The sequence below is a fragment of the Drosophila arizonae genome, chromosome 3 (assembly GCF_054131065.1).
Source record: "Drosophila arizonae isolate 15081-1271.41 chromosome 3, UAZ_ARI_1.0, whole genome shotgun sequence".
Lineage (NCBI taxonomy): Eukaryota > Metazoa > Arthropoda > Insecta > Diptera > Drosophilidae > Drosophila > Drosophila arizonae.
Window position 1 is genome coordinate 25,507,670 of NC_142923.1, and position 24,974 is coordinate 25,532,643.

General features: G+C 34.2%; 5 protein-coding genes across 16 annotated transcripts; 3 read left to right on the forward strand and 2 right to left on the reverse strand.

Annotated features, from left to right (window-relative positions):
* On the forward strand, nt 1-7,244 carry l(2)k05911 (CLIP and Tryp_SPc domain-containing lethal (2) k05911). 2 transcript variants are annotated; one of them, XM_089465641.1, is made up of 5 exons: nt 1-574; nt 5,314-6,400; nt 6,457-6,592; nt 6,654-6,950; nt 7,018-7,244. In XM_089465641.1, the coding sequence occupies exons 1-5, from the start codon at nt 370-372 to the stop codon at nt 7,171-7,173; spliced, it is 1,881 nt and encodes a 626-aa protein (XP_089321767.1). In that variant the 5' UTR covers nt 1-369; the 3' UTR covers nt 7,174-7,244. The 2 variants fall into 2 exon arrangements, with proteins under 2 accessions (XP_089321767.1, XP_017860324.1); XM_018004835.2 differs by having other exon boundaries at nt 2-574; nt 5,299-6,400.
* Nucleotides 7,245-9,065: 1,821 nt separating this feature from the next.
* LOC108610423 (alpha-N-acetylgalactosaminidase) lies at nt 9,066-16,456 on the forward strand. Of its 5 annotated transcripts, XM_089465656.1 has the most exons (7): nt 9,072-9,126; nt 9,647-9,684; nt 11,960-12,086; nt 12,402-12,576; nt 12,740-13,171; nt 13,239-13,601; nt 13,686-16,456. In XM_089465656.1, the coding sequence occupies exons 3-7, from the start codon at nt 12,016-12,018 to the stop codon at nt 13,803-13,805; spliced, it is 1,161 nt and encodes a 386-aa protein (XP_089321782.1). In that variant the 5' UTR covers nt 9,072-9,126; nt 9,647-9,684; nt 11,960-12,015; the 3' UTR covers nt 13,806-16,456. The 5 variants fall into 5 exon arrangements, with proteins under 5 accessions (XP_089321781.1, XP_089321782.1, XP_089321780.1 ...); XM_089465655.1 differs by lacking the exon at nt 9,647-9,684 and having other exon boundaries at nt 9,066-9,126; XM_089465654.1 differs by lacking the exon at nt 9,072-9,126 and having other exon boundaries at nt 9,165-9,684; nt 11,930-12,086.
* On the reverse strand, nt 14,992-16,537 carry LOC108610422 (dolichyl-diphosphooligosaccharide--protein glycosyltransferase subunit 1). The gene is made up of 2 exons (XM_018002516.2): nt 15,910-16,537; nt 14,992-15,848 (listed from the first exon to the last, which is right to left on the reverse strand). The coding sequence occupies exons 1-2, from the start codon at nt 16,469-16,471 to the stop codon at nt 15,058-15,060; spliced, it is 1,353 nt and encodes a 450-aa protein (XP_017858005.1). The 5' UTR covers nt 16,472-16,537; the 3' UTR covers nt 14,992-15,057.
* An 877-nt stretch (nt 16,538-17,414) lies between these two features.
* On the reverse strand, nt 17,415-23,008 carry chico (insulin receptor substrate 1 chico). 6 transcript variants are annotated; one of them, XM_018002507.2, is made up of 9 exons: nt 22,870-23,008; nt 20,661-21,039; nt 20,356-20,521; nt 20,145-20,276; nt 19,859-20,046; nt 19,526-19,775; nt 19,210-19,292; nt 19,048-19,147; nt 17,415-18,875 (listed from the first exon to the last, which is right to left on the reverse strand). In XM_018002507.2, the coding sequence occupies exons 1-9, from the start codon at nt 22,885-22,887 to the stop codon at nt 17,462-17,464; spliced, it is 2,730 nt and encodes a 909-aa protein (XP_017857996.1). In that variant the 5' UTR covers nt 22,888-23,008; the 3' UTR covers nt 17,415-17,461. The 6 variants fall into 6 exon arrangements, with proteins under 6 accessions (XP_017857996.1, XP_089321764.1, XP_089321761.1 ...); XM_089465638.1 differs by having other exon boundaries at nt 22,896-23,001; XM_089465635.1 differs by lacking the exon at nt 22,870-23,008 and adding an exon at nt 22,549-22,734.
* On the forward strand, nt 22,048-24,972 carry trk (trunk). Of its 2 annotated transcripts, none has more exons than XM_089465662.1 (2): nt 22,048-22,187; nt 24,200-24,972. In XM_089465662.1, the coding sequence occupies exon 2, from the start codon at nt 24,225-24,227 to the stop codon at nt 24,930-24,932; it is 708 nt and encodes a 235-aa protein (XP_089321788.1). In that variant the 5' UTR covers nt 22,048-22,187; nt 24,200-24,224; the 3' UTR covers nt 24,933-24,972. The 2 variants fall into 2 exon arrangements, with proteins under 2 accessions (XP_089321788.1, XP_017858013.1); XM_018002524.2 differs by lacking the exon at nt 22,048-22,187 and adding an exon at nt 23,980-24,138.
* Nucleotides 24,973-24,974: the final 2 nt, after the last annotated feature.

The following is a 24,974-nucleotide window of genomic DNA, read 5'->3' on the forward strand; positions in this document are numbered from 1 at the left end:
CCAAACTTCGCTGGCATCAGTTGGCTCAGAAGCTTGCGGACCTCGCTAGCCAACGGTCCTGTTTCTAATAAGCGCGCGAAGGCCAAGCGATATCGACATTGCGAGAATCAAGCCAGAACCAGGCGAGAAAATATTCTGAGTCGTCTGCCCGCCCAGGTGAATGCCATCGGGCAACGTGCGTCGCATGTTAAAGCCAGACGCGCTTCGTTTGTGTGGTTTATATACTATATTGTAACATTTATATATGGTCTGCAATTCCCGCTGAGTTGAAACGAAAACAAAATAGTAAAAATAAGTACATAAATAATAAAAAATAAAACAAAAAAAAAATAATAATAAAAAAAAAAAACAAATTATTTTGCTGGCAAAATGTTTGCAGTTTTGCGGATTTTATTACTTTCTGTGCATTTGTTGCATTTTAAAACGACATTAGCCGAGGATGTGCCATCGATAAGACCAACAGCAGCAACAACAACAACAACATTATCGGATCAAATTCTACACACAAAGGCTGTTGAGTCCCTAGCCGCGTCCAATGCCACATTCGAACGAGACTTTAATGGCCACGAGGATGGTGAGTAACGCTCACGAAATTCGGAATCGAGATATAAAGAATTCCTCAACGAAAATTATTTTAGGCTGGTCGGCAATTCTTTAGTTATTATTTTTTATCATGAATAAAAACCTAATTCAGATATAACTTTTTATTTAAGTTACAAAAAAATGGATCTAAACGATTACATGCCAGAGATACGAACAAAAGACTTAGACAACAAACTTGCGAGCAGTTTATTAATAATTATGCTTTATGTCAATAAATAATCATTATTGGCTGGCTCAACTAAAACCAATGAAAAATATTGTCTTAGGCCTCAAAATATTGTCTGTCTTCAATCTAGAGTTTATTTTCCAATTTATTTTGAGGAAATATAAAAAGACTTAGGCAACAAACTTGCAACATAATAAACACGAAAATTTAATCTATAAAATCTGTTAAGCTATAAATTGCCTAATAAATTAAAGAAATTTTTTATACTCAATAAATTATTAATGATACAAGATCCTTAATTCGAACAAGAAGGTTCGAACCAGAAATGCAACACTAATTGACAATTGTTGTATAGACAGAAATCCTAAGAAAAGCTCTAAAAAAATCCGAAAAAAAATCAACAAAAAAAACAAAAACTCCTACGTCGAAATCAACTTAACTCACATGTAATTAAAATTAAAATACGAGTATCCAATAACAATTTTCGTGAGATACACAAAGCAATTTCCAAAAGTATTTTTAACAATAATTAACATATGACAGATAAGGCAATGCAGATTTTTTCGAAGCAAAAAGAATTAAAATAGATTTGCTAATATATAAACTAGTTTATTGCAAAGTCATTTTAAGTAAGGAATAAATATGTCAGACTTCGTTTTTACTTTTGTTTGCATTACATCCCATTAAATACTAGATATAAGTAATGTATAAAAGTTCAACGACTTTTTGCTATGTCCGATAAATTTATGCTAAGCACGCAGCGGTATATTGTTTTTTGTGACCTTCAGAAATCTATAAATTGCCCAGTGAAAATAAAAAGAGAATTCGGAGCTTGTGAACTACTCTTGATGGCGTGCGTCTCTCAGCTGCGGCCCTTAGAGCCAGCCAGACTATAAAAGACGCCAACTTTCTATTCTCACTTCCGATCTTAACGCAAAGAATTGTCGCAGTGGAGGCGAATTCGGTATAGAGCTTTCAAATTTGTTGTACTTATACGAAATTGATGGGCTTGTCGCATGTACCCGTCCCCTTTTATTTATGACCAACAAAAGAGGCGTGATATTTGCTCATGTTGCGCTCTGAAAACATCGCGACCATTTAAGCCTATTAATGCTGATCTCTTTTCTTTTTTTTCTTTTTTATTTAACGATCATTCTATTCTTATTGTAATTAAAATGCAATAGAACAACGGGCAGCAATTAGTTAGCTGACGGTCAGCAGCAGCTGCAGTGCTGACAGACGTCGTAATAAATTTAAGTTATATGGACACGCTCACCTATCCGTATTCATAATATACAATTCAGAAGACTTGGCCCCCGGTTCAACGCAGCGCGGCTCAGCTTACAGGTCCTGCAGCTCATTTCAAGTTTCTGCGCCGGTCTGTGCGCTTATATTAATCCAGTTTGATTTGTGCAGGCTCTGGATATGAGTTGGCTAGCGAACGGACCTTGAACTTGTGCCTGGTCTATCTTTGGGCATCTTAAGTGTCTTATGCCACACGCTTGACACTAAAGTTAATAAGTTTGTAGCACTAGGGGGTGTTTCTTAACTATATTATGCCTGCCTGCCTGCCAAACTAATATGCAGTAAAATATAATGTCGAGTAATTAAACCTCATCAATAGGAGTTCATTAGCCTTTAGAAAAAAAAAAAAACAACAACTATTTAGCTAGGCAACGTTTCCCCCCTTTATTTTTAGCAATTCTGTGTTGACAAAGAAACATGCCCATAGACAAAGCAGATGAGGTAGAAGAAAAAATGAACCAATATTTACTTAAATATTTACTTAAAATTCGTTCACGCTTCGAGTTCCAATTCCAAGCTGTTCTCCATGCGACGACCTATTATACGATTACTCAATATTTTGACATTTCTGTACGAAGAAATTTGACAAAAAAGCAAAAAACAAAAGCCAGAATATTGACAATAAACTTAAGCGCTTTTCAAGCTGAATGACAATTGCTGTGCCATTTTTTTCCATGTCTTGGCTTTTTTTCTGTTTCACTCATTTTTTTCGCTTTTATCTTTTCTTCTTCTTCTTCTTCTTCTTCAATGTGCTGTGCGCCTTTCAACGCACAATTGACAACATTTCTTTGTAAAACAGCGTGTCGCTTGCCCCTAAGCAACTTTCTACTGTCACTTGTCATATTCATATATGTGAGTGAGTGTCTGCGTGTGTATGTAAACCCCATTGGCAACTTCTTAAAACTGATCTAGGCGGCTATTGTGCGCCGTCTTTGTTCCAGCTGCTCTTGTTGTTCTTGCAAGTTAACATAAATCTGCCATTTGTTTAATTTATTTAGCATTTCGCGTGTGGCCCATATTATAGTGGAAGTTGATTTATGCGTTCACTAAAATCTTCGCCTAAATGAGTCGTTTAGCTTGCTCTCGATATAATTGTGTGTGTAAGATTTATGTGTAAACATTCTATATGATATCATGTAAAATACAGACGAAACAAGCTTCACAGCTTGTCTGACAGACATTAGCAAACATTTTGCTCCATTCATAGGCAGTTAACACATCAGATTCCATTATTATGCTCTATGGGAATCTAAAAAATCATTCAAAGAAACAAAACTGAAAGATATGCTGGGCCTTTCATTTGAATAAATAACAAATTTTCTTTTAGAAGAACTGCAATTCAAATGGATTAGGTTTTGTTATATACAAAAATCGATTGATTATAATAGTTATAGAATCATCAATCAATTTATTTATTTAAGAGCGCATTTATTTTGGTTCATCTGAAATGCTTTGACAAAGTAAAGCTGAGTATAATAAAGGCCACTTTATAATTATATAATTTAATTTTCTACTCCCTTATACAAATTTAAATATACTATACAAACACAATGAAATGTAGGATATTCCTAAAATGTTACAGCATCCCTGCCAATTAACTAAATAGTAACTAAAGTCAAACATCTTTAATGCTTAGTTAAAGCACTGTGTACTTCCTGTAATTTGAATTTTGAATTTCCTACATAAATGCTACATTAAAGTACGCTATAAATTTAAATTAAATTGTTGAAGAACCTTTTTTAAATTTCCGTTTACATTCATAAGCCCTGCTCGGTTAAAGGCCAACATTTTTTTTAATACCCATTAGCTATTAACGTTATATCCTGTGAGTAGGGTTTGTAACAACAAAAAACTAACCTGTCTAAAAACTATTTAAGATTACGAAAAGCTATTTTATGCACAAGTGAGCTGATTATTTGTGGAGGATCGATCGCAGGATTCTTATTTTAAAAACTATCTTATTTACGAAACACCCTTCTTATTCTGGAAAATTCAATGGATATGTACATTGCATACCAAATTTCTATCTTCTAAATTCGCTATATCGATTTTCCTTTCTCTCTGATAATTAAAGAAAATTGTGATTAAAGACCCGTATGAATGCGTCTTATTGTTCGTTTTTTAGTTTCCATATTTGATGAATGATTTACTTAGTTAAACGGCAATCCCCGAATGATCACATAACATGCATAAAACATAAACATAGCTTTAACATCAACTTAAACTTTTAAACATAAACTTTAATGAGAAAGTTCAGAATTTAATTTATATTAAAGCTCAGGTTAAAGATAATCCTTAATCAAGAAATGCTATGTTTTCCCAAATAGAATTGGTTTAACGCATAGCATTACACATAATAAAAATATTTCTTTAAAAGTGTTCAGGTGTTAGTAAGGTGTTATATTAATGGACACTTAAATGTGCATAAAGTTCGATCGGCTGGAATTCGCAGCTACCAGACTGCACGTGTTTTTTTTTTTTTTTTTCCTTCTGCCCTGTCCGTAATGGAGACTACGTTGACGACTCGTTACGCATATTGAGTAAGCATTTTGTAAATGATATTTGCATGTTACGAAGCAAACAGCCCAACAAAAATGTTAGTAGACTCACCAAATTTTGATGAATTCTGAGTCATGAAACATAAAATTCGGGTGCACAAGACATTCCAGCTGAAAGCCGAATTACTTGTTACTCACTTGGCCCAAATCATGAAAACATTTTGATGTTTATTGTTATTGGCCACAAATCTCATTTGACGGATTTTAAATTGTTATGACAGCTGTCTACCAACAGGTCAATGGAAGTTGTTTATATGAAATGTGATTAAAGGAAAACGAATCAATTAAGCTCTAAGCGTATATGTAATTCTATTTATATGACGCCAATCCCTTTTTTGAAGACTTTTTATTTTGCGAACCCTATTTTTGGTACAATATTTGATTTCTTATATGAATTTTATATTAATAATATATTACATATTTTTGGTAAGAAAAAAAAAAAAACAAAAACTATATTAAATATGCATATAAAAATGAGAAATTTTCGCTAAAATATTCATATAAGAATAGGAGTAATAATAATAATAGTAATCTAGTAAAAAGGAAGTAATATCATTTCAGAGTAAATTAGATTATATTTGATATATATTATTTTCCCTATCTTCAGAGCCATATTTTTAACAAATTATAAACAATTATTCTTTAAATTTCCTATCAACTCCCTAGCATCTTTATCTGCAGGCACAGCCAGGCAGCAGCGGCAACTTCTATTTGATCCGAGCTTGTTTCTACTGCAGGCCAGTCTGGCCAATGCTGGAATCTGGGAAGGCTCGAGGTGCTTAACCTCCAGAGCCCAGCCCGGCAGTTGCGTTCGCATCGACAACTGCCGATCGTATTACCGCGTGGTGCGGCAATTATCGATCCTTGCAGTGCGTCAGTGGCAACCGCCCGTTGGTTCACTCGGATTTGGCTCTGATATATGCAACTTTTACGATCAGCTTGGACGCATTAACAATGGCATATGTTGTCCAAGCATGGATACCAATCCATTGGGCGGCTATCCAATGCCGACGACAACAACAACGACGACGACGACAACGGAGAAGCCCCCCGTGGGTGTCGATGAGATTGAAGAGGCTGATGACGTGGAGGAGCCAGATCAGCCGCAGGACAATCTGAATCCCGATGAAAATGACAAAGACCCAATTGATACGGTTCAAAATAGCGTTGAGGATATGCCCGACTTTCAGGATATCAACCACATTGAAGCCAATGCACCCGAGCTGCAACCAGCACCAACACCATCGACCACGCTCCCCACTACCGCCGTGAATCCCTACCAATGGCCCTTCGGCAACTTTGCCGGTGGCTTTCCACAGTGGCCGCCACCATTGCCCACCCATCCGCCCAGCGTTGGGGGTTGGCCACCACCGATACCGACACACCCACCAAACCATCAGTATCCAACGCATCCGACCTCACGACCCATTGGCACTACAACCAGCTCGGGGCTAACTACTCGGCGTACAACGCCACGCCCACAGGGCAGACCGCCAACGACCACGCGTCGGCCCAGCTATCCGACGACAGCAACAACAACATCAACCACACGCCGTCCAACGACTGGCTACAGTCCCGAAGGACTGCCGCTGCAGTGCGGCAACAAGAATCCCGTGTCGCCCGACCAGGAGCGCATTGTGGGCGGCAACAACGCGAGTCCGCATGAGTTCCCCTGGATGGCCGTGCTCTTCAAGTCCGGCAAACAGTTCTGCGGCGGCAGTCTAATAACCAACAATCACATTCTCACGGCGGCGCATTGTGTGGCAAGGTAATTGAAATTAGGAAACTGGATGCTAGATGAAGTATAACTGATCGAAATTCCAGAATGACCTCATGGGATGTGGCCGCATTGACAGCTCATCTGGGTGACTATAATATCCGCACGGACTTTGAGGTGCAACACGTTTCGCGTCGCATCAAACGACTCGTGCGGCACAAGGGTTTCGAATTTAGCACCCTGGTAGGTATATCAATCATATATCCTATTATATATCCCGTTATATATCTCTTCAACGGCTTAGCACAATGATATTGCCATTTTGACGTTGAGCGAGCCCGTGCCCTTCTCCACCGAGATCCAACCGATTTGCCTGCCCACCTCGGCAACCCAAAAGGCCCGCTCCTATAGCGGACAGGTGGCGACGGTCGCCGGCTGGGGCAGCCTGCGCGAGAATGGACCTCAGCCATCGATTCTGCAAAAGGTGGACATACCAATCTGGACGAATTCGGAGTGCGCTCATAAATACGGACGCGCTGCGCCCGGCGGCATTATCGAATCCATGATCTGTGCTGGTCAAGCGTCCAAGGATTCGTGCAGCGTTAGTCAAAGAATAACCTAATTTAGCTGCAGATAATTAAACTAATCTTTGTTTTATTTCCTGACAGGGCGACTCTGGTGGCCCGATGATCGTCAATGAGGGCAACCGATACACACAGGTGGGCATCGTCTCGTGGGGCATTGGCTGCGGCAAGGGGCAATATCCGGGTGTCTACACTCGTGTCACCTCGCTGCTGCCATGGATTTACAAGAACATCAAATGAACGAAGTATTTTGCATAGATTAAGTCGTGATATTGAGACAACTTTAATAAACACTATAAAGAGCACCCACACAGAGTGTTTTTTATTTTCGCATATAATCTATTACCCTATCCTACATAGGTATTATTTTTTATAGCCTCAATCCACTGAAAAGTCACCCCAATTATGTATATATATTTATAAACAAATATATAATATACCCTGCAATCAATTGCCATATTAAACTTCCTGTCAATTTTGGTATGTTTGAGAAAATTTATAAATATGGGCACGCTTACCGTTTCAGTGTTGCCAGCTGCTGAGCTTCGAAATGTAGATTGATAATATTAAATAAAGCAGGCTTATATAGGAAAATGCTGGATTAGTGGCATATATGAAAAATGGAAGAGCTCATTTTTAATCAACATAATCAAACAAAATTTCATACATATTGCTTTGCCACACAGTATGTATGCCATGGATTCATTTGCAAATATATTTATATTTTAAATTGATTTAATACAAGTTTACTCTACTTATTTCCTTTTCTACTAAATGTTTTACTTAACTATTCCCTCCAAGTACTTCTGACGAGTATTTTTTCTAAATTTTTCCGCAAAAAGTTTTCTCTAAAAATGTTCTCCAAGTATTTCCTCTTAATATCTCCTCTGAGTCTTTAATGCACTTAATTCACTTTTCTGCCCCGCACGACTGACCCCCATCAGGTCTAGGCGACTGAAGAAATGCTGCAGCTGCTGCCTTTTATATAGGGCGACATTCACTCAATCACTACATCGTACTCAAATATTGAGCCAATGGGAAAACTCTTTGCTGCTGCTATAATTCTAACTTGATTTTAAATGATTTCATGTAGTTCTTCTTCGTCCCTTGAATTTGTTTGACAGACAGAACGAGAGACAGAGAGAGAGAGAGAGAGAGAGAGAGAGAGAGACAGACGAAGCGACAGACAGGGACATATATTACCTTACAACGCAGCTCAAGAATATATATTCTTGATAAGACTAAATATTTATATTTTATTAACATTATATTTACATTACCATCATACATGAACATACATATAGATATAAGCGGCCAACAAACAGTAATCCGCTAGGGGTCATTCAACGCTTCACACTTTTACTATGGTAACACTTTCAGAAATCGAACCGATATCTCCATAAATAGACATAAGCTATTTATTTATCACAATATTTATCTACCGGCAACTGATATTTTAAACTAACTTATGGTTGGCTACGCCTGTGTGGAGATGCCACCTTATTTAACCAACAAGCCACGCAAGCTGTTGCTGTTGCCAGTCAAAAGCTAACTGCTATATTCACATTCGATGACATTTCGCGCGTAAAATGTATTTATTTAAATGAATTTAAAATTATATAAAATAAGTTAAAGAAACACATTCTTGAAACAGCAACTTGATTCTATTGCACTTCGAAAGAAAAGTTTCGATGTATTCATATATTCTGAATATATTATAATGGGGTGTTAATGCAAACAAATTGAGATCCTATAGCAACATAACAAAACATCGAATGGTGAATGTCTAAACTAAATTATTGTGTCCGTTCAACAGTGCTGCTACTTTAGCATGTTTCAAGCTAAAACTAGTCTATTTGAAAATGGTCTAGCCGATTGATAACAAACCCATTAAAAACGCGAAATTGAGGCAGAGTTTTCTATATGTATGCGGCAGTTTTCGATTGCGATTTATATTTGAGTAAAACGAAGCTAGAGTGCTTGCAGCAGCAGAGGGTGCTCCCATTGCTCACTTAAAGCTCGATTGCAACGATCCCTACCGAGCCGGACTCAACATTTGAGCACGATGTAGTAATTGAGTGAATTACGACCTATATAAAGGGCCACAGCTGCAGTATTTCTTCAGTAGCCCAGGCCTGGTGGGGGTCAGTCGTGCAGTGTAGTGTAGTAAAGTGAAGTGACGTGAAGTGAATTGTACGATCGTTCAGCTAAGCATTAAGGACTTAGAGGAAATACTTAATGGAAATATTTAGTGGAAATACTTAGAGGAAATAAATTCTTATCAGAAACACTTAGAACAAATGATAAGAGGAAACAGTTAGAAGAAATTTTTAAAGGAAATACTTAGTGCAAACATTTAGAAGAAATTCTTAGAAGAAAAGTTTGGAAGAAATAGAAGAAATACTTAGTGGAAAAATTTGGCGGAAAGAATTAGGGGAAATATTTAGAAGAAATACTTAGAAGAAATTTTTAGAGGAAATACTTAGAAGAAATTTGTGTGTCAAATTATAATGTTTGATTTTGTATTTTATTATTATGATGAGCAAAAAAGGATACTGCAAATAATTTGTTGAATATATTTGATGCTTTTCGTTCAGATCCTATTTTTATTAATCCTTAATAATTAGCATTATTATGTTATTAGGTTGATTTTAATACTTATCCGTATTTACGCTTAGTTTCTATTCATTATATAATATTAAAACTCTTACAGCACATATTTTAATGTCAATTGCCAGATACTAAAAGATGGTAAGACTTAAATTATATATTTGAATAAAGATTAGAATAGAAGTTAAGTAAACTAAAATATAAATATCATCAAATCTCATCGAAATGTCCCTTGAGGTTATTGCACTTTGACAAGTTGTGTACCTGTTCTCTGATACCTGAGCTCCTAATGGCTCTTAATGAGACAAACAACCCTTGCTCGATGTTTTCCTAAGAACTTCAAGATCTAATATTAATCATGACTATTAGGATATTCTACACTATTAACTAATTAACTTTCATTTTAAGAGTGTTAGGTGTGTCATTCTTCTAGTTTTAGGGCTAACAGAATTTAGATTTCTGTGATCTTCTATAAATAAATTATAAATAACTTATACGGTTCGGATATCAACGTTTTAATTTACTTACAGATGAGATATTAGATTCGTTTACTGATAGCATTTGAAATTTATACCTATTGACTAATTTAAACTTAACTGTTATACCAAGTTTCGCAAACTATATTAAATGAAAGGAAAAGACATTTTTAAAAATATTGCCAATATATAAAAAAAGAATATATTCGAATTTCATGCAGACTGACAGACAAAAAGATGTGCACGCATATCTTGACTGATTAAGAATATACCTACATATACATATATTCAAAGAAACTATGTTTACATATATATTTAAATAAAGGTTTAGAACTTGGCCACACCTCACTCATAAAAAATTTATTTGCATAAATTCAATTTAATGTAATTACAAAATTCTTCAATGGATACTTTAGTCGAGCACGCCCGACCTGCGCCTTCTGATTTCGTAATGATCCATTAATTTTTATAGCACCCTAAGTATTTTATTTGCTTAAATTAGCTTCGACCAATGGAGTTTGATTAAACAAATAGAGCTGCACTGTTTGACTTTGTAAATCACTTCACTGTACTGTATATTACACGCTACCCACAACAGTTTTTGGATTGTGTCTGAAATCGAATCAAATTTAGCTTTAAACGTTAAATGCAAAGCGAATCAAAGGTATGATCATGTTCGAACAGCTTTAAGACTTTCTAAATGCTCAGGTGTGACCACAGATTGTTCTCAATCAAGTATTTATTGGCTATACATATGTATGTATATATATCAATATATATATGTATGTAGATATATAGATATGTATATTTATGTATAGTTTTTGCAATTATATAAGGCGATGCGAGCTTACGAATCTGTAAGAGTAAATTAGGAGGAATCGCCACACTTGGATATACTTTCAATACCTGTTTCCATCACTCCAGGCTTCTTGATATTCAACAGAAAAAAATACACAAAGCATACAATACACAGGCACACTCGCTCACTCACACACACGCATGCACATTCGCGCATGCGCCGCTTATTTTGCACTTTATGCAACAACAGCTGCGTCGCTGCTTTCCAAATCCCATTCGTCCCAACTTACACAACCTTTAGAAAGAAGTTGATTTAAATATATGATTTTGAATGTGGAGAACACAAATCGACAAAGCAACAGACGGAAATTTTAGATATTTATTTATATATATATATTTTTTTTTTTTTGCAATATTGCTGACAAAGAGAGGGGGAGGCATACAACCGAGATAAAATGCAAAATCTTTTAATTTAGTCTTTAGGCCCCAAGAAGGCAAATCGGCTCTAATTAATGCCTTATTTATAAATTGATAATAATATATATAATATATATATAATATAGAAAATTATAATAATTTAACCTTAACTACATACATAATATAATATAATATAATAGTAATATACAATTATTAATTTTTAAAGATTTATCTACTAATAATAAAACATAGAATATTCTGGTATTTCTTGGAAATTAGTTTAATTTTAATAATCATTTCCCCCTCCCGCCCTGAGGTTTGCTCTATCTATTTATCCCTCTCTTTCACTGAACTCTCCTAGCTTTTCCCATATTTTTGTAATACTCATTAGCAAGTTAAGTATATTCATTTTAGATAATGTTCCGTACTAAAGTACTTAGATTTTAAATCAACTTACTAAATAATATATTATATTAAATAATATTACCTAAACAGGTTGATTGCATTGTGGATAAATACTAACCTGATTTACAGATGCACATTGATTTAATCTATTAATCAAATATTGTATTATATTTACATTTATTGAGGATACCTCTTTGTTAACATTTATTATGAAAATATATAGAATGAATTACAAGAAAAAAGAACTTATTGAAAAACCAGAATGTTATATATATCTTTTTATATTTCAGACATTATGTATAGGTATATTTTCCTTATAGGTGCACTCAATGCGATTTGCCACTGCTTGGAAAATGGATTGGCCCGGACTCCTCCAATGGGTTGGTTGTCCTGGGAGCGGTTTCGATGCAACACAGACTGTGCAAATGATCCCGACAATTGCATAAGGTATGTCCAAAGCATTTTCTTTAAATGTAATTTGTGGTTTAGTCAATTCTGACATTAAATTTATTGACTGATTGTTTAAAGAGGACTTTATAAACAAACGAGGAGAAGAAATTAAGGGAGCGTTAATTAATTGTAATTTCTGGATAAACGTTTAGATATTGTGATGTATAATCTTTCAATGATGCTGACGTTGCTTACTATTTCTAATGGATTATTAGAAGAAGTATCACAGTTAGAAATTTTGTAGTTAGTAATTTGATTCTACTATGTTTTATTTCTATTATTTCTTTTAATGATTTTATTTATTTCTTTTAGTGAGCGACTATTTCAAGTAATGGCTGATCTGCTCGTTACGGAGGGCTATGCTTCAGTGGGTTATGAGTATGTGAATATTGACGACTGCTGGCTGGAGAGGCGCCGCGACATAGATGGCAAGCTCTTAGCCGATCACAAGCGATTTCCTAGTGGCATAAAAGCCTTATCAGATTACGTATGTATAACGCTTACTTAGCATCTTTCGTATACCAAAATATACCTAAAATATATCTTATTTTACTACTAAGAACTTCGGTATCTAATATCTCATCCTACCAAACTAATGTCTATAAATTTACACAACACAATAATTATGATTACATTTTCAATATTTTCAGATTCATTCGAGAGGCTTAAAATTCGGCATTTATGAGGACTATGGCAACTTCACATGCGCTGGTTATCCCGGCATCATTGGCTATGAGGAAACCGATGCGCTTCAGTTTGCCGAATGGGATGTCGATTATGTGAAATTGGATGGCTGCTATGCCTTGCCCTATGACATGGATCGAGGGTATACGCAGTTCGGCAGATTTCTGAATAGGACTGGAAAGGCAATGGTCTACTCGTGCAGCTGGCCCGTTTATCAGATCTATGCGGGCATCCAGCCCAATTTTTCGGCTATTCAAACGCATTGCAATCTCTGGAGGAACTTCGATGATATTCAAGATTCGTGGGCATCGGTTGAAAATATTATTGATTACTATGGAAATAATCAGGATTTGATAGCGCCTAACGCCGGACCCGGGCACTGGAATGATCCTGATATGGTAATTACTTTAGGAAATGATGAATTCGGGAACTTATAACTTTTTATACTCTGTTTATTATATCTAGTTAATAATCGGAAACTTTGGTCTCAGCTACGAACAGGCAAAAACCCAATTCGCAATTTGGTCAATTTTAGCAGCTCCTCTTTTAATGTCAGTGGACTTAAGGACAATTCGACCAGAGTTTAAAGAAATTTTACTCAACCGCAAGATCATTTCTGTGGATCAGGATCCGTTGGGAATACAAGGCCGAAGAATCTATAAGCATAAGGGAATTGAAATTTGGTCAAAGCCGATAAGTCCAGTATATCAGAATTTCTACTCCTACGCGCTCGCCTTCATAAATAGACGAACCGATGGTACACCCTCTGATATTTCAGTTACACTAAAGGAATTGGGTCTTATCAATAATTATGGATATCGGGTTGAGGTAAATCGCATAATATTATTCAAACAATTTATAAATTATATAAATATTTTATGCATTTGCATATATTTCTTCCTTTCATTTCAGGATCTTTATGAGAATATTAACTATGGTATATTGTTTCCGAAAACTAAAATCAAGGTTAAGGTAAATCCTTCGGGAGTAGTTATGTTGAAGGGCGAAACTCAAAATATAAACCAGTTTTAGCTTGTTTGTGTTTTTAAAAAAATGTAAAAAGTCAAGTATAGAGTAGCCTGCATAATACTCATTCACGTTGCGCACACAGCTCAAATAACAAATACATTTAAATATGTAGAAATTTGCGGATTTGCCACGCCTCTAATGAGCCATATATGTACATATACATAGCTCTATCACTAGATGATATTAAAAGTGATCTAACTTTTTCAATCGCTTTTTCATCAATCTATATAATATTCTTGACTAATTGTGGGACTCTTCCTATTGAATCGGTGGAAGATAAGATTTTTAACTGTCCAAATGGGCAAAGCTATGTGCAATATATATATTTTTCTGGGATGGGAATACACAAGAGTACATATGTAGATTTTAAATACCACGTAATCGAGCTGCAATTTAGCCGAAAAAAATCACGTTTATGGGTAAAGGTTATAGTATTTCCCGATTAGCCAAGCTTCTGAAATACATTTCCGACATAGAGAATGAATGATAACTAATATAATATAATACTATAATTGGCTTATATTAGAATTTGGGATTTAAAATTCAAATTTAGTGTATTTCTAAAATTACTTTAAAAAAAAATCAAATTCGGTTTAGAAATCATTTAACAATTAGAGCATTCTCTCCACACAAAGAATTGTAAAATAATGAATACAAAAACGGAATTTGTTGCAATAAATAAGACTAAATATATAGCATATATCTAAATAATAATATAATCTAGCAGCAAAGCCTTGAAAAATGGCACTGCTTAATAATAATTGAAATTAGGACTCCTAGAAATAAATATTAATTGTTGTTGTGAATAAATAAACTTGAAAATAAAAATAGACAAACTCTTGAACTATTCTTTACTAATTCTAAGCATATGTTAAACTATGCTAAAATAAGATTTAAAAAATTGAGAGTGCCTACTTTTGGGCAGGTCTTTAATGTATAACAATATCAAATTTATGTGGGATTTCACTTTAATAATATACAATGATTTTTCGTTTAGAGTCCATAGAATATTTTTGCCTTCCATATGCAATGAATTTATTGTATGAGACAGACAAAAACTATTTATTTCATTATTATTCATGACTTGTTTCTAGTATAGACATATTTATTCAGTTCAATGCTATTTACTTGGAAAATTACAATAGTACTTAATACATTCATACAGTATACAAAAATGCAAATATTGAAATATTTGAAAATTTCGATTTTTATTTGATAGTCATTAATCAAAAGTGTATATTTATATATATATATATTAATCTTTATGGGAATGGGATGTAATTGAGAAGTCTAGCCGTAGAAGAACAATGGTAAGTAGAAAAATAATATAAATAAATCCAATAACTAGGAGTGGCTCTTGAAGCAGCGATACCTTTGAGAACTTATACTTGAGAGTGAACTCTGCAATATGATTTTCTACCAAATTACTTTGCGAAAATGAAATAACTGGACGTCCCACAGTATCCAGATAGGTGTGAACCAATGAGTTTGGTCGCCGCTCAATACTATATGGTGGTTCAAGCTTGATATTCGACGAGCCCTCCGGCAATATAATAGTTATGACAGCTTCATCAATCACCATGTTATCGTGTATATGGTCAATGACATACATCTTAAGGACATAATCGTCGTCGGAGTTATACAGATATTCATAGGAGGGCACATTGTACCCGAGCACGTATTGCGTTTTCCATCCACCAAATAATGGGAAGCGGGGACGCAGGTCGAGTTCAACAGAATCACGCATTTGATTCATATTTGAGGTAGAGATGTTGCCATTGGTATCGCGGTAATAGACACCAGTTGCCGATGCCGGTAAGTAGGTTCGGTAAGACTTGACAGCCGATTGGCCAGAACGACCATCTTTTTGGAAATCATAACGCGAAAAGGATCCTTTCAATTTTGCACCAGTGTGCGTCATTTGAATTTCCTCCTTCACAGCAATGTTGCCCCAGTGTGAAACTTCAATTGTGCGCTCCAACGTGTTCACAGTCAAAAACGGAGATTGGTTCTCATAGTGCACGAACAGCTCGTCATCAGTCAACTCTGTTTAATTCGATTTCAAGTTAATCCTAGCAACATAATTGAATATAAGGATATTACTTACTTGCGACATTTTCGTACGGGCCATAAGATATTTTATTCGACATTACTGCAAATGGTCTAACCTGTGTATGCGCAATTATATTGGACGAGCTAAGTTGAACGTTAAGTCTTTGCGTTTGTGTTAGATAGTAGGAATAGTAATAAAGACCACCAACATATTTGACCAACTGTTTATCATTCTGTTTGATTTCCGATGGATAGGGCAGTATATTTTTGGTTGAAACTGTTTCAATGAGTAAAGTTTGTTGCGGGGCATTTGATGCAAATGTTATTTTATATCTTGTTAAACCGTTCTCCTTCTCTTTTCTTTCCTCAATTGTGGGTCTCTTATTGAATCCATCTTTGACTGATATAAAAGACAGATTTGGATCTTTTACAATGAATTCGTACTCCTTCAATGGTTTGCCGGCTGTCTCCTCAACTTGTATTTTATATGATGTTTTTACGAGCTGAGAAGCTATATCCAAATTTCTTTCCACATTTTTATTTACAATTTCTGCCGTTATCGGATTTATAATTAAACATATTAATGTAACATAAAACAAAATCCAATTCGTCTCCATTTTTATCCCACAATATTTCTGACACGTAATGCTAAAACATGTGCAGGATTATTTAGTGTATTTTAAAATACCAAATTCTTGCTCACTGAACAGTATCCAAATGCCGGCTTTTGTATTTTTAGTTACATCTTATGACTACTTTGGACAAATCATTTGCGCCAAGCTAGCGTCACTTACTTTGTATTGAATATTGGAAGCTATTCCACAAGAGTAAATAAAAAATGATTTGCTTGTTCTTTGGTAGATATATTTCTGATTGTATAAATTAATAATTTACAAAATCATAAATAAAAACAAAAAACATTAAAAAACTACACAATAAAGCCGATTGGCTGGAGCTTAAGTAACACTCGTATTTCTAGTGAATATCTGAAAGATTTTAATCTGCCGTTTCCGCAGATGTATAATACAAAATCAACAATTTTCCCGGTCTTTTGCATTAAATTGTCATTTTGAGTGCAATTTATCGCATGTCAAAAGTATCAACCTTTAACGATAAGTATGTAAAGAGGGCTATCCACAGACGAGTTTGTTACACGAACATGTTGTGTTCATCAAATATTCGAGTGTTCGTACGAACATTTTGTTCGCCATTTGTGTTCGCATAAAAATAGAAATGTTTCTATCTTACGGATAATCGTGAGAACATGTTCGACAATCAACTATTGTGAATTCTGAATTTTTCGGCAGTTTCTACTAGCTCAACCGTGTAGAATTTTGAAGGTTATGGAATCAGATGTCATGATCAACCGAATTTCGTTTCGCTTAAAATTAAGATCGTATGTTTTATTACAAACAGCATTATGCTAAATAAGAGCTTCAAGCATTACCAGCCCGCATTTATCGCATAGCATATATTGCAAATTGTTTACCATTTTCTTTCGCAAGACAGCACCATCATGGTAAAAAAAAATATATATATATTTACTTATTAAATAACAAGTTTAATTTTTTTATGAAAAGCGTTTTTATTTATACTTATATTAGATTTTAGATATTACAAATTTTTGATGAAGCAGACGATGAATCAGATTGATCGAAATCAATTTTTGCATATGAGCTGGTGTTCTCAAAGCAACTTGGAATTGGCGGAGATTCACATGAGACTTTCTTAAGGCAATTTGTTGCCAATTGTCCGCTACTTTGTGGAAGGTCTAAACTTGCATAATAAAGTTCATATTCGCACACGCCTGAAGGTAACTTTTTCTCATTCTTATTTTGAACACTTTCTGATACTGTCTCCTCATTTAAAATATTTGTTTCTTTTTCCTTTAACAAATTAGATTTAGTGTTTGTATTTAAAACTTGCTCTTTTTTATCCATTCTATTTACACCGTCTAGAAGATTTTGTCGACCACATTGTGGCTTATAGGATGGCCTTTGATTTTTATTCTTTGAAATTAGAGAACTATCACTTTTGATTTGCAGAATTTGGTAGCCGACATCATTTGAATCAGCTGCATTTGATTTACTTAGATTTTTCGTGTAGTCTTCGTTACTAATCGAATGTATTAATTTTCTTCCAGCTGTAGTTGCATTACTTATATCTAAGGCAAAATTTAATAGTGTGTTTTTCATTTTGGTATGCAAATCACTTTCGGGGTGGGATTTCTCAATACTTTCTGATTTCTCTGAATTGATGTTCGTTTTATATTGAGACTCTGGTAAATCTGCATTCTTTTCTGACCCTTCTGAGGAAATTTTATTATCATTGTTAGCTTCATCCCGCGCTTGCACTTGTAAGAGGAATTGACTTTGAGTCCTCAACTTCTCACTCTGGTCTTCATCAATGCTTATTTGTTTAAAGGAAGTGTTCACCATACTAACTGGTTTCATCTCTAAATAGCCACTCTCTGAGTTTTCTTCAGATTTGGGTGCTCTAAATTTACTGATCAAGTCATTTTGCCTGATCAGCTTGCTAGTTCCATTTAAACCTGGATTTGCGATAGGAGCACTTTTATGAATTGGGAATTCAGCTTGCACATTTTTAGGTACTTGACAATTTCTTAACGATAATTGTTGTGAACTAGTGGATGTTGGAGTGCCATTGGAGAAATCGATTTCCATTAAATCACTCATGCGTACTGGACTAATGAAATTTCTTACATTTAGAAGAGGCGCACTCGTCGATTTCATTTCCTTTGGAGAATTGTATCCGAACCTTTCAGTGCATGTCTGACCATCTACGTTGCATATGCTCCCTTTATGAATGTGTCCCTTTTTTAACTTGGAGACAACACCTCGCTGAATTTCGCAACGTGGTATATTTGACTTTGATCCAACCGAATATGCTCGAACCCGCGGTGATGTATTATCGACTTCATTTATATTTCCAAGAAGTTTATTCCGTTTTAGGTGTTCAACTTTACTTCCAATTGAATAAGCTCGGCTTGGACGATCACACCTAAAATTGCAATTTTACATAAATAATAAATTCAATATTTAAATATATTTTATATATTATTAAGCAAATAGCCATTGGAAAGTTTACAGAAGACTTTAAAAGAGAATTTAAGAATTTAAATTTGTAGTCTTCTGATTGTTATATTAAAAATGAATCTGTAATTAAAACTTACTGGTTATCAATATCAGCGTCATGAACTAATATTTGAGATAAGTGGTCGGTAAAATCCATTTTCGAGTCTCTGTGGACAACATTGAGTAAATTGTTTAATCCTATAAAATTATAATATATATAATTTGTGTGTGAAATAATTACATTTTTGAGCTATGATTACCAGTGATTCGCGAGACTTTATTACTATCTAAAAAATCATCATCAATATTTTCTTCGGGTATCATTGCCTTGGAACTTATTGAGCTGAAAGAATGAAAATTAGTTGTTCTTTAGTGTGATTTCAATGTACTTATAAAATTGGTACACATATTAAAAGACATTTATACTTGTATAATCATTTATCTTGACATTTGGATAAGTAACAAATATATTCAAGAAGCCTCCAGTACACTATTTACGATTTCCTCCTCAAATTCAAACACTGCGTGCATTGCTTATAAATGAATTAATATGAATAAAACAAATTTTGATCTTACTTTATTCGATAAGCGTCATGCACAGATTTATCATAGGCATCGTCAATACTTATGGATGATCCTTCGCTTTCAGAGCACTTCATTGAATATGATATTGGGCTGTCAATGTTTCTTTGAATTAAATATGACCGCGTTCCCGATATCGTGTTACAGCGTTGCGCATTCTTCAATTCCACATAAGTATGATTACTGCATTCGCTCAACGTCCGACTTCTAGTTGGTAAGCTGTCGCAGCGTTCTCGTCCATAGCCTAGTAAAATATGAAGGCATTTGCGGTTTACGTAAATAAATAAAATATTGTAACTTTCAAAAATAAATATTTATTTTACTCACTGTTGTACTGCGGTGAAAAACTACTTCGTGTTTCAATAGGATTTTGACGTTTTTGTAAAACGTTAATAGGTTTAGACGCCTCATTGGCTGACGAAGATCGCTTTCTCATCGGTTCACTGCTCAGGTCCGAAACTCCTTTTTGTACATTTAAAAGATTCATATTCGACTCCGTTTTAGCAGACATTGCGCTAAAAAAATATACAAAAAATATATATATTAATACGTGAATTACATGGTAAAAAAAAAAAAAAACAAACTGCGTAAGCAGTTAGTTTATATATCTTACCTTAATATCTTATCGTGCATATGTTTAGCAACTGCTGCATCCTCTGTTTCCATCCAAAGTTCACCAGCGCCCAAAACACTCTGTCGCCCCAGTTCCATGAAAAAAATGTTTTGTGGAGACGCGTGACCACATCTGAAATAGTATTGACAGCATGTTATAATTAAGCATATATTTGCTTAATGGAACAAAGTAAATTAATATTGTTACGCACCTTCTTATCGTGTTTAAAAGTATTTCAACTTTATAAATTCGATCAACTTCATTTCCAAAGCATTCAAATGTTAGTGACTTCGATGTTAGGCAGCAATGATAGGTGCCCGTAATCCCAACACTTTCAGAAATGCCTTTTTTTTGGACAACAACTTGCCAAACATGGTCTAAAATACAAACATCATCAAGAGTAATTTAAAATTTAAATATTTAAGTTAGCTGTCTTTAAATATACTATAGTTTAAGCTGCTTTCCTGGATTACGAGTTCAGAAATAGGTATTGACGTATTTAAACTAAAAACTTACCGTACTCTGTCTGAATTCCATTTGTATTTCGTTGAATGTATAGCAAGTTAGTTAACCATTTCTTTAAGTCTTCTTCGGAATTCATGACGATTCCAAAGCCGCCATCTTTTGATGATATGGCTAAGACATACTTATGTTTGGTGTCAAGTCGTCGATTTATACTAAAGCAATCTGCCACATATATCTCTCGTTTTGGTGGTGCATTTTGAAGAAATTTCTTTTCACTATCGTAATACACCAATCTTGCTTTCTTAGTTCTTGTTTCCTTGTGCAAAACAAAATATTTCTTTTTCATTGTTTTCAATTTCTTTTGATATTCCTTTAGTACTATTCCGTTGTCTGACATGGAAGCCATCATAAATCTACCCGCCTTCCAAACCTGTAACATTCGAATATGAAAGAATATAATTATTAATATAGATACAAAACAACCATGATTATTCTTTTAAAAAATCATTCTTGATTAGCAAATTTATAGAGAAGATAAACTTTTTCAACAGTCACAACAGAAACATATAATAATAATTAATATTTCTGATCCGGTTTAGCTCTGATTGCGTTATTATTATATTAAAATATAAATGACCTCTAAATAGAGAAAACGCCGGAAGAAGGTAAATATGTATACGTATGCATATGTTTGATCTTGATCTCAACATCCGAATCTTAACTTGTACATGTCCGTCTGCGTGGGCGTTCTCAGAAACTTTTTAAAACATATACATATGTACATTCTATATTCCCTATATACTCAAGTTATTGCAAGTTAATCATATTGTTTACACATTTCACATTCCACTTATTTGACATTGATAAAAATCGAGATTTCCTTTATTTATTTATTTTTTTTTTTAACTTGACTCGAAAATAATTAGAAACCGTTTCTCATAGAAGAAACACTATTATTTATAAACATATTGCAATTAGTAGGCTTGGGCTTATGTATAGCACGCATATTTAGGCCCAAAATATCATGAAAATGGAACTACACTTTTTAGTAAATAAAAAGAAGAAAAAAAAAACACTTTACGCCGTGGAAAGAGCTAAACGCAAAAGCAAAAGCATAAAGTGCGCAGTAGGCGCCTGGAATACTTGCTAATGCGTTTCTCTGTGCGCTCTAATGCTTGATAGGTCACTTTTGCAAAGGGTATCTGCTAGTCGGACAGTACCGTTACAGCTTTCTTATTTGTTTTTTTTTTTTTTTTTTTTTAATGCTTTAGCAATATTTTTTAACTTGTTTAAGGCACTTGGGGACGGACCAAAATAGTTTTGAGCCATATACGTTTCTTGTTTACCTATTGCGTGTTAAGTATTTCGTTATCAATGACATAAGTAGTTTCTGTACGGAAACAATTTGTGCGCACTGTGTTTATGCCCATTTCCAAGACACTTATAAAAAATGTTCAAAAGTCCAGCTCCAGATCTAAACAATTCACCGTAATCAATACGAAAGCAATAATAATGCAATTTGTAAATAACTTTTGAAATTCTTTGACTTGGGTGAATTACAAGCGGCAGCTAACAAAGGTCTGTACTCAACTAATTTTACATACTTTTTAGATTTGCATTATTGTTACTACGCATATGTGAATGTATTTGTATCATATTTAACATTTACACATTGTATTAGTCAACAGCATGTAAACATACATATACATATAATGAATATATACATACGTCCATAGACATACGTACGAAAGTAGGTGAATGTTTTTAAATGCTCAGCTGTAAAGATACATATGTATGTATGTATGCATGCACGAACGTACGTAAGCTATTTGATAGGACGAATTATCTATCAATTATCTAATCAATTCATGTTATTGGCATAATTGTTATTAATGTTTGCATTCCATTTTCCTTATAATGTTAGAGGCGAGTGACATACATGTGTCTTAATAACACTAATGCTCATGTTGGGGACACGTTTAGATTTAACTATGTAACTTGTTGTGGTTTACACAAATGGCAGTATAGGTGAAACCATTTTTTTTGTAGAGACGAGTTTCAATGCTTTAAATACAATTGCGCGTATAAATATTTATATATAGATGTCTGTATGCATATGGTACAAATAAATTTATATTATACATTGAGATGTATATGATATTAACTTTAGCGAATCACTTTGTACACTATATAATTATCCGATATGTAAATGAATTTAACGTTTATATATTTTCGTTATAAATAAATGCAAAATACATACTCCGAATACAATAGGCATATATTTACGTATAAATTTATAATGTAATGATTTCCGAGATATAGTGGTGGGACTACAATATATCGAATCTATCGAGGAACGTATAATAAACCATGTTGTGTCACTATTAGAGCTGTGCACTTTTTTTTGTATTAATTAAACAATAAAATTTTTAATTTACATCTGAACTCCTTTGAATATCCAACCAATTTGCCGATATTGGTCAAGGGGTCCGGATATGTTAAGCGCAAATCTTTCCATCAAAAATATGCGAGAATCACTGGAATGTTATTTAAATCTGAAGCAAAATTTTAAAGTCCGATATCCCATCCATTTCAACCATTTTGTCATTAAACTACTCATGATATAGACATTTGATCCGTGACTAACCATATAAGTAGGACTCGCGGCATCAATATACTAATGTTTCATACATTTCATAGTCCAGGTCGCATATCCTGTTATTAATGGTTTGTTAAAATATATAATAAGATTCGGGAATTAATATTTATTTCTCCGATCTTACAAAAAGCAGAAATTAAAAAATTTCAGCATCGCTTTTGATCGGCTATCACGATCACGCATTATAGCGATTACTCCGCGACTCCTCCATTCCCTTTTCACGACCGATGTGCATCGATGATACAAGCACCCAAATAAGTTTAGTTTTGCTTGTTGGCGGTAGGTAGGATAAAATATACAATTTCCATTCCATGCACAAAAACTCTCCCTGCTGAGCTTTCAACATTACAGAGCGACCAAACCACACTTTAATTTCAATTCAATTTATTTTCAATATTTAAGGACGTTCAATGAATATGATTTTAAACTTACGTACCAACAACAAGCACTAGTTTAAAACAAATTTGTTTAATGAGTTTCGTTTAAAAGCTAGAAAAAAAACGCATTTTTGTGGAGTGAGTGCTTAGAAACAAATAATAACAATTAATATTTTTCTGTAATCCAAATAATGTCTGCACTTCTTTATGAGCAGAAGAAGAAAAAAGCATACGCCATAAAATAAATTCTACATTCACAGGAATTAATTGGACTTTTAACGATCACGATTAATTACAGGCTATCGATTAGTCTGTTTTCAAAAATGATCCTTTTTATGTTTAAATACCTAAAATAGATAAATACATATGTAAACTGCGTACTAAGCTTTAAAATGTTTTTTTGTCGTTTTCAAGTGCTTAAAAAAGAGTGAAGATGATTTTAATTTATACATGATCAAAAAATTTTTTTATTCTATATATTTTTGATTATTAAGTAAGAATCGAAGAATTTCAAATTATATAAATATAGTCACAAAAAATTCTATTTATTTTAGATGTATGTAGCTAGTGAGAGTCAGAATGAATGGAGTGTTTGTATCCAATAAGAATTTTAGTTTGTTTTGGATTTGCGAACTATGCTGCACTGTAGGCTTATTATGCACAGTGCAGCAAGATTATTGTACGGAGCTATCAAAAAAGTCATTGAGCATGATTTTGGGCCAAGCCTTCAATCCTCGATATATGAGCATTGATCCACCGAAAAGCGCAAGCAACGAAAATAACCAAAATTCAGGATCGAAGAGATCCGTTTTGGATGTACCATTCTATGCTGATGATAATGTCGTTTCATTAGGCAGTTTCCCCGCTTGGGAGACAAATCATTTCTCTTATTTTGCTAAAAACGAGGAAGACTCATTGAAGAAAAAAACCATAAGCATAAGAAATGTCTTCATGGACCAGAACGGTCATGGAAAACCTGAAGTTTTCAAAACCCGGCCTTGGGAATGCTCCTCAATAATAAACTGGATCGATCTGGGCTTAAATTACTTTCCGCGCTACATTCGATCCATTGAATGCATTGCAAAAAAATGTTGGTATGGACACTTTAAATGCAAACCCAAATCATTCACCATCAAAGTGCTGCGTCGTAAGCCGGGCTCATGTATTCATATAAGCGATAAATTAATTCTCATAACTTCGGATGAATACATCAACGATTATACGCAACTCTGGATTTGGGAAGAAATCGCTGTTAATTTTTGCTGTGAATGCGTTATGTTATATTAAGATAAAATAAAATATTATTTATGGTCTTTAAAATAAACAACA

Excerpts from the sequence above, each read along its gene's own strand:
- LOC108610422 (XM_018002516.2), bottom strand. The coding sequence starts at position 16,471 with ATGGAGACGAATTGGATTTTGTTTTATGTTACATTAATATGTTTAATT. Across the intron at positions 15,849-15,909 it reads CCCGTACGAAAATGTCGCAA|AGTTGACTGATGACGAGCTG; the intron begins GTAAGTAATATC and ends CGAATTAAACAG.
- trk (XM_089465662.1), top strand. The coding sequence starts at position 24,225 with ATGAATGGAGTGTTTGTATCCAATAAGAATTTTAGTTTGTTTTGGATT.
- chico (XM_089465635.1), bottom strand. The coding sequence starts at position 22,575 with ATGAGCATTAGTGTTATTAAGACACAT. Across the intron at positions 20,277-20,355 it reads CTTTTAAACACGATAAGAAG|ATGTGGTCACGCGTCTCCAC; the intron begins GTGCGTAACAAT and ends ATACTATTTCAG. Across the intron at positions 19,148-19,209 it reads TAAAGTCTCGCGAATCACTG|GATTAAACAATTTACTCAAT; the intron begins GTAATCATAGCT and ends ATAATTTTATAG.
- LOC108610423 (XM_089465654.1), top strand. The coding sequence starts at position 11,935 with ATGTATAGGTATATTTTCCTTATAGGTGCACTCAATGCGATTTGCCAC. Across the intron at positions 12,087-12,401 it reads GATCCCGACAATTGCATAAG|TGAGCGACTATTTCAAGTAA; the intron begins GTATGTCCAAAG and ends TATTTCTTTTAG. Across the intron at positions 12,577-12,739 it reads TAAAAGCCTTATCAGATTAC|ATTCATTCGAGAGGCTTAAA; the intron begins GTATGTATAACG and ends CAATATTTTCAG.